At 36.5% G+C, this 13,786-nt stretch overlaps 1 protein-coding gene across 1 annotated transcript; it reads left to right on the top strand.

Annotated features, from left to right (window-relative positions):
* Positions 1-2,368: 2,368 nt before the first annotated feature.
* Positions 2,369-2,758, top strand: LOC140957990 (uncharacterized). Its single transcript, XM_073415395.1, has one exon. It carries the CDS (start codon positions 2,369-2,371, stop codon positions 2,756-2,758), a length of 390 nt encoding a protein of 129 aa, XP_073271496.1.
* The last annotated feature ends 11,028 nt before the right edge of the window (positions 2,759-13,786 follow it).

Raw genomic sequence — 13,786 nt, 5'->3', positions numbered from 1 at the left:
CTTATCACATTTACAAGGAAAACTCTGCAAAAATTTTCTAAAAACTAAACAAATGGCAAAAAGCCTGTTTTCTTCAACATTGATGCAAACATGGTGAGTCAACAGTGCTTGTTACCAACCAACTGTTAAGAAACATTTTTCAAACAATACTCCCTAAGGTTTCAAGATATGCAATAAAAAACTTCACTTTTTCATCAATTTGGCCAACCAACACAACGAATATTTTTCAAAAAATACATCAACTACATCGGATTACATGAGCAATAATTTTTATTAATTCACAAATGCTCCATCATTGTTTACAAACAACTTCAGCAAGGAATGACTTAAAAGTCTATTCCTCACATATTTACAGAAACTTCTTATGAGTCAATATGACAAAATTAACCAAAATGGTCATTCAGCCTACTTTGTACAATATTTCTCATCTATTCCATCTTTTTGAACCATCTGTCTCCGGCTATCAATCATTCATCTGAGTCGTAGCTAAGATTAAACTCTCCATTTGTAACTATTCTTCCTCGCTACGTCCACATTCCTTCTCAAATATTACTTCAGCTCTATCGATATCCCACAACTCCTGAGACTGCACTTCGTTCACCAGCTGCTGCATTTTGGCTTTCCACTCGAAATTTGCAGAGGCTTCCATCTCTTATTTAGTGAACTTAGTCATCGACCTCCTCGATAAAAAATTCCATTTTATAAAAAAATAAAGTTTTCACGGGAAAATATTTACTCTTGCAATCTCTATTTCCGCGCTACGACTTGTTCATGACTTCTTAGAATAGATGAATAGATTTCCGGTTCATTTCGCCGTCACGACTTTCGAATCATTGAGTATTATGAATTGGCATGATATGGAATGTCAATTCCATACACAATTTTTCAGAACATTACTTGAGATTAGTATAGAGGAATTTTCAAGGGTGGTCCAAAAACCGAGGAAATTTGCTAATGACTTCATTTGCAAATTCCAGAAATTGAGAAGTAGATGCCGAGTGTTCCTTCCTAAGTCAGAGTATGTGATGATGACACAACGTGAGCTTGTTTTTTAACTTAGAAAGAAGTTCCAAGAGATGGAATTCCGTGATTTTTATGAGCTTGTTGTCAAAGTATCAGAAAATGAGGAATTATTGCGGGATGAGAGTCATTAAAAAAAATCTACAGTAGGCTCTTAATTCCATGAAGTTGAGGAAATCGCCTTAGCAGAAGTGGCAAATTCCGGATCACGCACTGTCCTTTTCTTGAAATGCAAGAGTGAAGAACTTTCCAAGAAAAACATTCCTCCAGTGCAAATACCATATACTTTTGATGTATCAAAGACGGAAGAAATCTTTGATCACTTGGTGAAGGAAAAGTTTATAATGTTCCCCCATATCATAAGCTACCCACCAGAGAGGATAAGAAAGGAAGAGATTATGTAAGTATCACAATTCCTTCAACCATAATACTAATACTTGTTGGGCTTTCAAAAATGTCTTTCAAGAAAGAATCCACAAGAGAATCCTGAAATTTCCCGAGAAAAAAGAAACAATGATAGTGGATGAATATCATTACCCCCGGTAGTCAACGTGAATGTGAGCAGTATTGACTTGCGTTTCTTAATCAATGAGAGGAGAATGAATGGAGGTGAGGACAGGTCCATTAGGCCAAGAGTTACTATAAAGAAGTGCTGGGTGCCTCGAAAAATGATATTTGAGGTTAAAGAGAAGAAAATAGAAACTTTTCATGAAAAAAACCGCTATTACAGTGGGGGTGGTATGCATTATATTGGGAAGAATACGAGGTATGATTGGGAATCCATGGCCAAAAGGTCGGAGAACCAGTACCTGAGAAGGAGCTTGTTTCCTGGGTTGGTGAATGACGAGAGAAGAAGTGACCCGCAATCATTCCAAAAGATAATACAGAGGCCACCACCTCTAGACACTGATAAAAAATATGAAAAGAAACCCTGTTTTTTTGTTCCTCCCATAGCAACCCCGACGGCGTATGGAAGAGGGTAGAACATCCAAAGATTCCAAAACCTATTTCTCGGACCCGAAAACGACGATTTCTAAGGGAGAAGGCTGTAGAGCGCAGGTCTAAGATGGAAGAGTCATTCAAAGAGAAGAAGAAATTTAGAAGGAAGGCTACTGAAGATAATGAGGAAGAATGTGACGACTTGTTATCAGAGGAAGACAGTGAACTAGTCAAGAAGGCTACTTTCAAGATGGGACATATTATCGTTAATGTTGCCAGAGGAGTTTAAACGCAAAAAGATGTTTGAATCCGATGTCTCCACTGGAAACCAAAGTGTTACGGAATCCATTCAAATCAATATTTTGAGGATTGCGTTGGTGTTCTTGTTGATGAAGAGAAAAGAGTGTTCATGAAGAGACCTACCAATGAGATGACTAAACATATCAAACCACTCTATATCACAGCGCATGTTAATGGAAAACCGGTGTCTAGGGTACTGATAGATAATGGGACTGATGTCAATATTTTACCATACAGAATCCTTCAGAAGTTGGGGAAGAATGTGGAAGACTTGATTCATACCGAAGTCTCTGTGGCGGCTTTTACTGGGGAATCTACAAAAACTTTGAGAGTGTTGCCGGAAAATGTTACAGTAGGGTCTCGATCCTCGCTATCAGCTTTTTTCATGGTCAATTCCAGTGCTAGCTTCCATGCTTTGTTAGGGAGGAATTATATTCACACCAATTATTGTGTGACATCCTCCATGCACCAGTCATTGACAGATGATGATGAGGTTTAAGTGGTAGAAGCTGATTTACAGTCGTATCAATATAATTCCAATGCCGTGGAATCTAGATGAAACGACCTCGATTTTTTTTTTCTAATCTTAAATCATAAATTCTAAATTACTAAATAAAATAATTTAACATAATCATGAATCATAATAATTTAACATACGAAATCTCAAGTGAATAAAATAAATCCTAAATCATCAATTAACCAAAATTCCTAAATCGACCTTTAAAAGATCAACTAACAATAAAATGAAGCATAAAAATATCTCTAATAAAAATCCTTAACATAAATTTTTAAATCATTTATCTATCTAGATAGTGCGGAAACATAAAGACCCTCGAGTGTGTTGTGTACTGCTGCACTCGATCACTCAATCGTCAGCACCTCCCATAAATCATCAAATCCTGCATCATACAAACTTAGTGAGTCTAAAGACTCAGCATGTTCTAAACATGGATAACAAATAATATATTTACAATCACATGCATTAAAAGCATACTTTTATTTAAAATAGCTTTTGAACATAAATAAACCATATAACATCATTTTAGCATAATTAAATCATAAATCGTAAAATCATTTTAAAATAACTTTAAGCATAAATAAATCTTTTAAAAATCATTTTAAAATAAGCTTTAAGCATAAATAAATCATTTTAAAAATAACTTTAATCATCATCATAAATCATATATCATAAAATCATTTTTATCATAAGCTTTCAATCAGATATCATTTTGGATGAAGTTTGATCTTTGAAAGTGACTAGCTTTTATCTTTTGGTCGACTACAGTTTTAGCTCCACATGGTTCATGAGGGTGTGCACTAAGCTCCACCGTGGAAATACGATCGTCGGAGCTCTATCGGGGGCTTTCTCCCATAGACGGGCTCCCTCTGGGACCTTCTCCCATAGATGAGCTCCCTCTGGGCTTTCTCCCGTAGATGGGCTACATCTGGGCCTTTTCCCCTCACGAAATCCGCACAAAATCATATATCATATTTTTGTCACAGTCGATTCATATCCCTCAAAATATTTTTCTTTTTCTTTAAAAAGCATAAAATAAGACAGTTTTCCAAAATTAGCATTTTAAATAGTAAAATTTGCACAGATTTACCATAAATTATAAAAATACATATTATCATCAAAAATCATCATTCTAAATCATAAAATATCATTTTACAAGCATTATGATCCTTCGGAACGCTACCAAGCGTTTACGTATTTTCTTAAGTGTAAAATTACCGTTTTGCCCCTGAACGTAAAAATTCTCGAATTTATCTTTTTCTCAATTTTAATGACATGGGTTTATTTTAAATAATTATTTAAGCTCAAATATAATTTTTCATAATTTTATAAAGCTTAAAACTAGGTTTTTCAATTAATTATTTAATTAGTGTTTCGTGTGGAGATTAAATCCCGAATAAATTCAAAACTCATTATTTTGATCCCAAATTTTAAACATAACATTTTTAATATTTATTCCACCCTTGTGAGCCATGACCCGCACCCGTGGAACCCTGGTTCTAATTTTAGTTCTTAAATTTTCGAAATTGACACATATACGAACTACCCGAGCCATCACCCGAAATACTCGAGCCACGCCCAAGCCACCTCAAGCCAAACCCTAGCCAACCCACCTAGGCACCCTCTTGACCAAGCCCAAGCCCTTGACCAGCCCATTAAACCCTCAAAAAGCCTGCTACACCCTAACCCGATTGCATGTGTGTGTGTGTGTGTCTCCTAGGTGCATTAGGACTCCTAACACTTCTAGGAACCTTAAAGCCCATGAACCATCAACCAGTACTGACCCTCACCAAGCCTAGACCATGCTCAGACTCATCCCAGACCAGCCCAAGCCCTCGAACCGACCCTAACCCATGCAACTCTCTCCCTGCACACAACCAAGGCCCCTTGCTGCTACAACCTCACGCTCAAGGACTCCTAGGTGCATTAGGACTCCTCCCGCCAAGCCACCACCAAGCCCACCTAACCCTAACCATCCCTAAACCATGCCCAGCCCCAACCCAGACCAGCCTAGCCACTAGAACTCAAGCAGCGAACCACTGAAGCAGACAACAGCCTGCGAGTCCACCTAGGAGCCTTCCTCACGTTTTCCATTTTTTTGCTCGAGCCAGCAGCAACCCAACCACTCCAGCCCCTAGCCTGACCCCTGACCATCACCTTAGGACCATGATGGACCATCACCTTAGCTCACGCAAGGACTCTTCCTTAACTGCCTACCTCAACCCTAGCCACCCTAGGACCCTATCTAGCCTTTGCTCCTGACCCTGACCAAGCCCCAAACCAGCCCTGGTCGAGCATAACCCCCCATGCATAGTAATTGAGCCACTTGAACCCCAACAAGCACACATATACCCACGGATTATCTTCTCTCTTTTTTTATTTCACGGTACTTCCAGCCTATTTCCTTCTATCAATTTATCATGTTTTAATCATAATCAATCACATTTTATCATGTATTGGCAGCGTGTTCGTTGTTTTCATAACGATTCTTTCAAAGCAAGCGTAAAATCGTAAAATCGTTGAAGATCCATGTCGTACCGTAAAATAATCGAACCCAATATTTTTCATGCATAATCAATTAAATCAAGCATATTATGATTTGTATGATGTTTTAAAAGAGTGAAGGATCGAGTGTGCTAGTGCCTTCGAAGGCATTTTGAACACCATATTCTCCAATGAGCTGCAATAGCTCGTGTTCTAATAATATTAACATCGATGAATTAAATCGAGTTTGGTTTAAAACCAAGGGGAAGAAACTCGAAGTAATCCTTCGTGAAGAAGACTGTTATTAGAAAACATTTTAAATTATGTAAACTAAATAAATGAAAAAGGGTAGATTAGTTTTTGCATTCTTCAGTTCAGTTATGGTGACAACTGAACTGACGGATACTGTAACTGATCAAAACAATTTGAAAACAGCAGTTAATCAGTTAAATACACAAGATATGTTTATGGGTGTTCGAAAACTTCAATTGCTCCTACGTCACCCCTTCTACCACCACGGGTAAGATCCACTAGAAGACTTTGATTTATACAACTCTTTGTACAAACCCACTCAGCTAGAACTTACACTACTGCCTAAATTGAACTCCTATCTACGACTGAAGGCAGCACCTTCCAGCAAACAATTCTTTAACGTCTATGTGTCAAAGACTACATACACAAGTTTAACGTCTTTGTGCAAGACGGTGTTTGGGTGGTTGAGAGTGTTTGTGTGTGTGAGAACTGAACAGGGATGTTCTCACAAACTGAGGATATAGGCTTCTATACTAAGCTGATAACACGTTGAAGTTTCCCTCTGGGCTGATTGCTTCTGAAAGCTGATTTGAAATGAGCGTCCCATTTCTTTTCTTTCTTATTTGCGTTGATGTTGTTCTATTGTTGTTCATTCTTCACTGATCTTCTCTTTATATAGGTAGGATAAACTGATCGTACAGTGAGATTCATTTATTGTATCCGCTGCATTTTGAATTCGTTTCTTGGACTTTGTGTTTTGACTTTTCGACTGTTCTTCTAAAATGTTGTCTTTAATGCTCTGATGCAACGTCCATTATTGTCTTTTGATTGGACAATGGCTTTGTACCTTCACGCACAGCTGGAATCCATTGAAAAAGTTTGTTTTCATCTATAACTGAAAGATTCTGACTGATGCTTCGAACTGGTCAGCTGAACTGATCTTCAGTTGGGCTGGTGAAATCAGTTGACTCGTTAGTTGAACTGATTTCACTCTCATTTAGTTGAATTGGTCAGCTGGGTTTCTTCATCAATTGAACACTCCTTCGGCTGGCCAGGCTTCTGAGGTTCTCCTGCTGAACCACCTATCAACTGGATCATCAGCTGGACTGCTCAATTGACGTAACAGTTAGACTGATTCAATTTATGCGATCAGTTAGGTCTTCAGTTTGCGATGTAAACAGCTCGTGACTGATCCTAGCTTCTGCACACTAAGATAGATTATTAGTAACACAAATTAACAAGTTTTGTTAACATCAAAATTTAAGATTGCGAACTTGAAAAGTTCCAACAAAGAGTTTAAGAACGTGTCTTTGCGTTTATAACGCTCGAATTTTGCAATCGTCGACGAGGAAAGGCGAACGAGCGACGAAGAACACAAGCTTTTCTTCCTCCTATTTTTCAAAAATATTGAAGTCTGTGTGTGGTGTGTGTCACGGTTGATGGGGAGGAATTATGGTGAAAAGAAACTCTAAAACACTATTTATGTATTTTAATTAACATGTAATTGAGCTTAGGTTTGGGCTTGTTTGCTTAGGGGTGATTGGGCCTACTTAATTTAGCTTAATTAGGCCCAATTTTCCTTATTTAATTGTAAAATAATATTCTACAAAAATTAGTTTTCGGAAATATTGCATTTGGTATTTTTAAAAGTAATTCATAGGCCCAAAACCAATTTCCCATACAAAATCGAGCACGTCTCGTAAAATAATTCGAACTCCAATATTTTGTGAAAAATTAAATCATTTTTAATCATATTATGAAACCTTGTCATTATTTAAATAAAAATACATATTCTTGTCTTGGTCGTCCCCGGTCTCCTTTCCCCTGCCTATTATCGAATATTCGGGTAAAAATCCTTAATTTAATGAAAACATGTTACATAATCATTTAATCATGCAATCATACATTTAATCATATAATAAATATCATGCCAGCATTATAAAAAATTAAATAAAATAATTAAGCAATTAAAACAATTTTGCATGTATGTGGTTTACGTAGGTTGGTTTTTCGGACGTTGCACTAGATATTATGATGGAGCTTCAATTAAGCTTCGTAACTAAAGGTGCATCGACAACCAGGAGCAATGTACGTGGACACTGAAAAGGTTAAAGAAGCTGTTGAGAAAGTTCTCAAACCTACTGTCATGGTCTCTCCTAGACTCATGGTCAGACTTATTATCGAGGAGGTCGATGACTAAGTTCACTAAAGAAGACATGAAAGTCGCTGCAACTTTCGAGTGGAAAGATAAAATGCAGCAGCTGGTGAACGAAGTGCAGTCTCAGGATTTGTGGGATATCAATGGAGCTGAAGTAATATTTGAGGAGGAATGTGGACATAGCGAGGAAGAATAGTTACAAATGGAGGATTTACAAATGAAATCATTAGCAGATTCCCCCGGTTTTTGGACCACCCTTGAAAATTCCTCTATACTAATCTCAGGTACGGTTCTGAAAAATTGTGTATGGAATTGACGTTCCATATCATGCCAAGTTATAATACTTAATGATTTGATAGTAGGGACGGTGAAATGAACCGGAAATCTATTCTCAGAAGTCATGAACAAGTCCTAGCGCGGAAATAGAGATTGCAAGAGTAAATATTCGCCCGCGAAAACTTAATTTTTTTATAAAATGGAATTTTTTTAAAAAAAAATGTGAACATCTATTTAATATAGATTCAAATTTAAGTTATTTTGTAAGGTCCAAAATTAAGACGACGTAATCCAACTGCATTCAAATCGGAAATATGAAAAAAGGCTAATTAATTGATTTTAATTGCTTAATTGATTATGTGACATGCATGATTATATGTTAAATAGGATTTTATTGTCATTATGCATAAAAATATATTTTTAAGGGTATTCGAGTTGCGATCGAAGAACGGAGACCGAGGGCTGAAAAACGTAAAATGTTTTTATTAAATAATTTTTTTTAATTATTTAAAATATGATTGATGCATTTTCATATTTTTGAAAATAAGGGGTTTTGAGGTGATTTTATACGCCGGGACGTAAATTTTATCGTGTTGGTTGTTCAACAAAAATACGAACGTTTTGGCAAACCGGCTAATAAATTCACAAATTTATTTAAACAAAACTATTTTTAATAATTTAATTAAGCACTAATGGACCTAAATTGTATGCTTAATGGGCCTAATCTTAATTAATGATTAATTAAAAATATAAATATTCAAACCACCCCATAACCTTACATTCTACACGCCACTTTCAGAATTTTTCACTCCAAAAACTCCTCCAAAGTACACGGCACACACATACAATATTTAAGCCAAGGTTGTCGTCGCCGTTCTTCGCAATCGTCAACGAGAATTCATCCGTAAAATACGCAACGGCACGCATAATTCTTTCCTTCAAGCATCACCACACCGTACTATGTTTTTATGCATGAATATTATGAAAAACAAGGGACATGTTATCTAAATTTCTTTTTTCATGAGCATGGATTTTTTTAAGCCTCGATTTTGTTTCCAATTCATGTTTAATACGTTCAAAAGGGGCTACCATGATATAGGTATGATCAAGCATTGTTTTTCATGATTTTAGAACCCTAGAATATACCAAAACGTTGCACGAACTTAAAACACGTAAGTTGGAACCGAAACGGGGCAAGGGTTGATCATGGGGCTCGTTCTTGTTGTCTTGCTAGCTTGGCTTGGTGCGGTTTGACCAGGACTGGGCTAGAGTCTCGTGAGGGGTCGGAGAAGGGGTCCTAGCCACTATAGGGCTCGAGTCATGGGCTGGGGAAGAAGTCCTAGCTTGCTAGGACTCCCACCCGAGAACACGCGCAGCATGCGCAAGGTTCAGGGACTTGTGCAGGGATCATGGCTCGGCCGAGTACAAGTGCTGGTTGGGTGCTTTTGGTTCAAGCCTAGGGGTCTGGTCCGTGGGTTTCAAGGGTCCAGGAGGGTGTCCTTAGGGGTTGGTCAGGGTTTGGTCCAGCATGGTTCGAGGTTGGCTCGTGAAAATCGAACCATGGCTCGGGGTCGAAATATATAGGTCAAGCTAGGGTTGCTCTGTGGAAATTAAATCGAAACACGGATCACAAGGGTCGAGCCGTGGTTCACGGGGGCTAAAATAATATAAAAAATCTAAATTTTGAATTTAGGAATTTTATATTAAAGTTTGGGATTTTTCGGGGTTAAAACGCCTTCAAAACGATTAATTACGAATTAATTAAAAAGCTTAGTATTTAAGCTAAATAAAATTATGGAAATTTTAATTTAAGCTTAAATAATTATTTGAGACATGTTAGAGTCAATGAAATTAAGAAAATTTCAAAAACGGAAAATTTTACGTCTAGGGGTAAAATGGTAATTTTACATTCGAAAATTAGTAAATGTCATGACAGTACTATGATTGTTGTTTTATATGTTAATATGATTATTTTTAATGTTCATGGATACGTATATGATAAAAATTTTATTTTTAAAATGTTTAGGAATGTTATGATTTAACGTGGACATTTAAAAGACATGTGCATGCTTGGTTTAAAAGAAAAATGTTTTATGCATGTTTAAATTTTATAAAGTGATGAGAATATGAAATGTTGAAGAAAGTGAAGTAATTGTGACTAATACGAGGATAAGTTGGAGATATCGTGAGGGTGACGGTCCCAGTAGAAACCCCGACGATCGTATTTCCTTGGATACGGATATGTATACGATGATATGTTAATACGTAAGGCCAATGCTCAGTTGACCGGTGAGAGTGTTGCTGATGTCTCTACCGCCCAGTACTGTGGTTACATGTAAATGGATCCATCGCCCAACACATAGACGTAGATGAACACGAAAGTCACAATTAACGAGCTGAATTCAACGAAAAGGAAAAAGAAATACATATATGTTGATGATAATATGTATATGAATATGTTGAAGATGATATGAAAATGTTTATGAAAACGTTTATGTTTGAAGTTTATACATGTCATGAAAATGTTATTTTACGTAAAAATATTTTCACTGTTGCTTGTGGTTTTATACGTATTATTTGGTATCAAGAATATGATATGTTGAGTATTTAGACTCACAAGGTGTGATTAATGCAGGTGAGTGTGATAATAATGTTGAGGGAGGCTTGTATTCCTGATTTGACTAGACTGAAGGTGCACATAACCCGAAGACCAGCGCTTCTACTTTCCGCATTTAAGTTTATGATTTTCGTTAAAGATTTTACGACTATTTATTTATGTTTTTGAGAGGTTTAGTATGGGCTATACGTTACAAATTTATTATTTTTTAGGTTTGGTAAAATGTTAGATGATTTGACGTTTTGAACTATTCTTTGGATTTTTCAAATACTAGTTGGTTGATTTTCTTTTAAAATGGTGCAAAAAAATATTTTGTATATATATGTATATGTATTGGCCGAATTACAGAGAGCTTTAATAAAAATAAAAAATTTTCTAGTACTTTTTAAGCAGAACGAATAAGCAGACGTTTCAGATTCCATTTTGAAGGCTTTTATTCCCGAGGAGCTGAATGAGAAGAAACTCTCACAAAATTTCAAGGTAGCGTCGCATACCAAGTGAAAGCAGAGCTTGTCAAAGAATTGGGGAACAATCGTAACTTGTAATAAGAAAATTTTTCCAAATTTGCTAACTCCCCACATTGGATTGTAAACCTTGCTATATGTTCAACGCTAGATTGACCATCTTCCCCAGAGTATAAAGTGAAGTCTGGAATGCGGTATTCTCGTGGATAAGGGTTGTCACGATCAACAATGTTAGGATACAGTTTGTGAAACTCTGGTCGGTTGATTGACCTCACTCATGGGCCATACAACTCTTGAATAACATCACATACCGTCTCAAAATCCAACACTGGAGTTTGTCGTAATTGGTGTGGGGGATAGATAGCCCCCTGGTGTTAATCCCCGAATTTAGTATTGAATACCCACGCATTCCCCCATCACATACATCCCTGGATGCAAGTTAGGAGACGTCACAGAAAATATATTATCAACAACTTCTTTATTGTTACTGCAATTTTGGTATTTTAACCCAAATCCTCGTCCTTTTTGTGTGGAGGAGTATATCTTCCTTCCCTGGCAGATTCGGGAATCAGTGCTTCTCCCAAGCGGCGATTTTCACCTGCTTGAGAAATCCCCGATCCCTGGCCTTGATCTTTAAACAGTTTAGTATCAGCTTCTTGAAGTTTATCATTTTCTGGTGTAACAATCTCGTCTTTTGCAGACTTTCTCCATTCTTTTACTTCTGCCACAAATTTCATCATGATAGTAGTGAAAGCTTTGGTCATTTTTTTGAGATCACTACGGATATTTCTCTCCATGGTCAACATGAAGTTTGTTGAAGCCCCATCGCCACCAGAAACTGCAATTCCTTCCTTCATAGCCTCTTCTTCGAACTGGTGTACGAATCTTTCAACTACTCTTCCATCTGCATCAGTTTCTTCTTCCTTTGAGTGATGACCTTTCCCCTGTGATGGAAGAATTCCTTCATTCTTCTCAGTACGCTTTGGAGGCATCGTGTCCCACCGGACGTGCCGATTTGTTTATCACAAAAATTGCGGGGCGTTCCAGGCACGTGATAGTGCCAAAGTTGTGAAATAATCTGACTTCTTTAATCAAACGTTGTGGATCTCGATTTGGTCATTCGTTCTAACTCCTTCGAAATGACTCCAAAAAACAAAAACATAAAATGAAGAATATAATGAAATTACAAGAGAAATCCATTAATAACATCAAATCTAATTATGTTGCTATGAACTTGATCAACGTTTTTACAAAGAATATTAGTGAACATATGGAATATTTAGAAGACTTTGCTACTGGAACTAGAATTTGAATAAACAGACATAAAATTGATATATAATTCAACAGAGTTTTGTTGTAGCTTGTTGTGTTAATTTGTCGATGCCTCTTCTGATTCTTTTTCTTGCTTTTTGTCACATTCCGCATGTTAGTTTAGGCTGTATTCCACGATCTCTCCACTATCTTCCTTGTTGGGTAGTGGCTTCGACTCGTCACGTCGTGCTTTTTCTAGGCCGACTGCAACTCTCCTGGGCTTTCATCTGTTGGGCTTTTGCTTATAGGCTTCCAAGTTTTTGTGGGCTTCTGGATTATTTTTTAGACACAACACCTAGGATACCAATGACCACGAGAAAAATGACTTATCATACACCTGAGAAAAATAGAATGTTCTCGTTATGAAATTAGGTTTTACAGAAAATTTTTATATTCATCATATATGTTTTTCTATTCGTGATTTTGGTATTATGTTGTGAAAAATGAATCTTAGTCACAAATCTTTAAATTTTTTACAATTTTAATAAATTTTTTCTACGAAAATGTTGATTTGCAACCGGAAACATCACCAATGGTTTATGCCATGTTAGATCCATATAATTAGCAACCGTAGAAACATTACTAAAATTGAATATATTTATATATATAACAGGGGAAAGTTGGTGAAAAATCCCCAATCAAAACATTTCTTTGGGTTCACTCCCTACCCACAAAATTGTGGTACTATATCTTACAAATTATGGTACACTTCATGTGAAAATGTGGTACACTTCATGTGGAAATGTGGTACTAAAAAAGTACCCAGAGACTGAACACAAAAAAAAACGACGGCTGGGGACTGAAGACCAATTTCCCGATATAACAGCTAGAGCAAGAATGATGGGTATATATAGTGTCACATGCCAACCCTTATGTTTTATTTTATTCAAAATTTGTGATTAAATCCAAGATTAAGTAGACGACAAATAAAAAAAATGTAGAAACAAAGAAAATTATACATCCTCCCTCGCTCAAGAAAGGGTCAAAAGGCATGAGAAATTTGACAAAAACCACTGACATATCCATGCCATCCTATCACTATCATCAAATAACCAAAAGGTTAATGGATCACAGTCTGTTTCCAAACAAGCTATACGACACTTGTGGTCATCACTATACATAAACATCATGTTTCCCGTATTCACAAGTTTGTTGGATGACATTTTTGCTTTCATATTAATTTATTTATTTCGAAGCACCATATAAATAATTACAAAAATAAAAATAAACATAGAGTATAATATACACTTTCCGTCCGGCCCGATCATACGACTCAATTGTAACAAACACCTACCTCGACTCAAAAATGACCAATATTTATTGCGACCCAAATAATCCAAATTAAAAGTTGCTGCCTCGAGACCAAAGTTTGAACTAAAATCCAAAATAAGACAAATTAATAGTGATGATCATATAAACATCGATGGTTATATCAAATCAAATCGGAT

This window comes from Primulina huaijiensis, chromosome 14 (assembly GCF_012295235.1).
Source record: "Primulina huaijiensis isolate GDHJ02 chromosome 14, ASM1229523v2, whole genome shotgun sequence".
NCBI classification, from domain to species: Eukaryota; Viridiplantae; Streptophyta; class Magnoliopsida; order Lamiales; family Gesneriaceae; genus Primulina; species Primulina huaijiensis.
Note: the sequence above shows the minus strand (reverse complement) of the source record. Positions and strands in the feature narration are given on the sequence as shown.

Bases quoted from the DNA above. Each gene is read 5' to 3' on its own strand.
- LOC140957990 (XM_073415395.1), top strand. From the start codon at position 2,369: ATGAAGAGACCTACCAATGAGATGACTAAACATATCAAACCACTCTAT.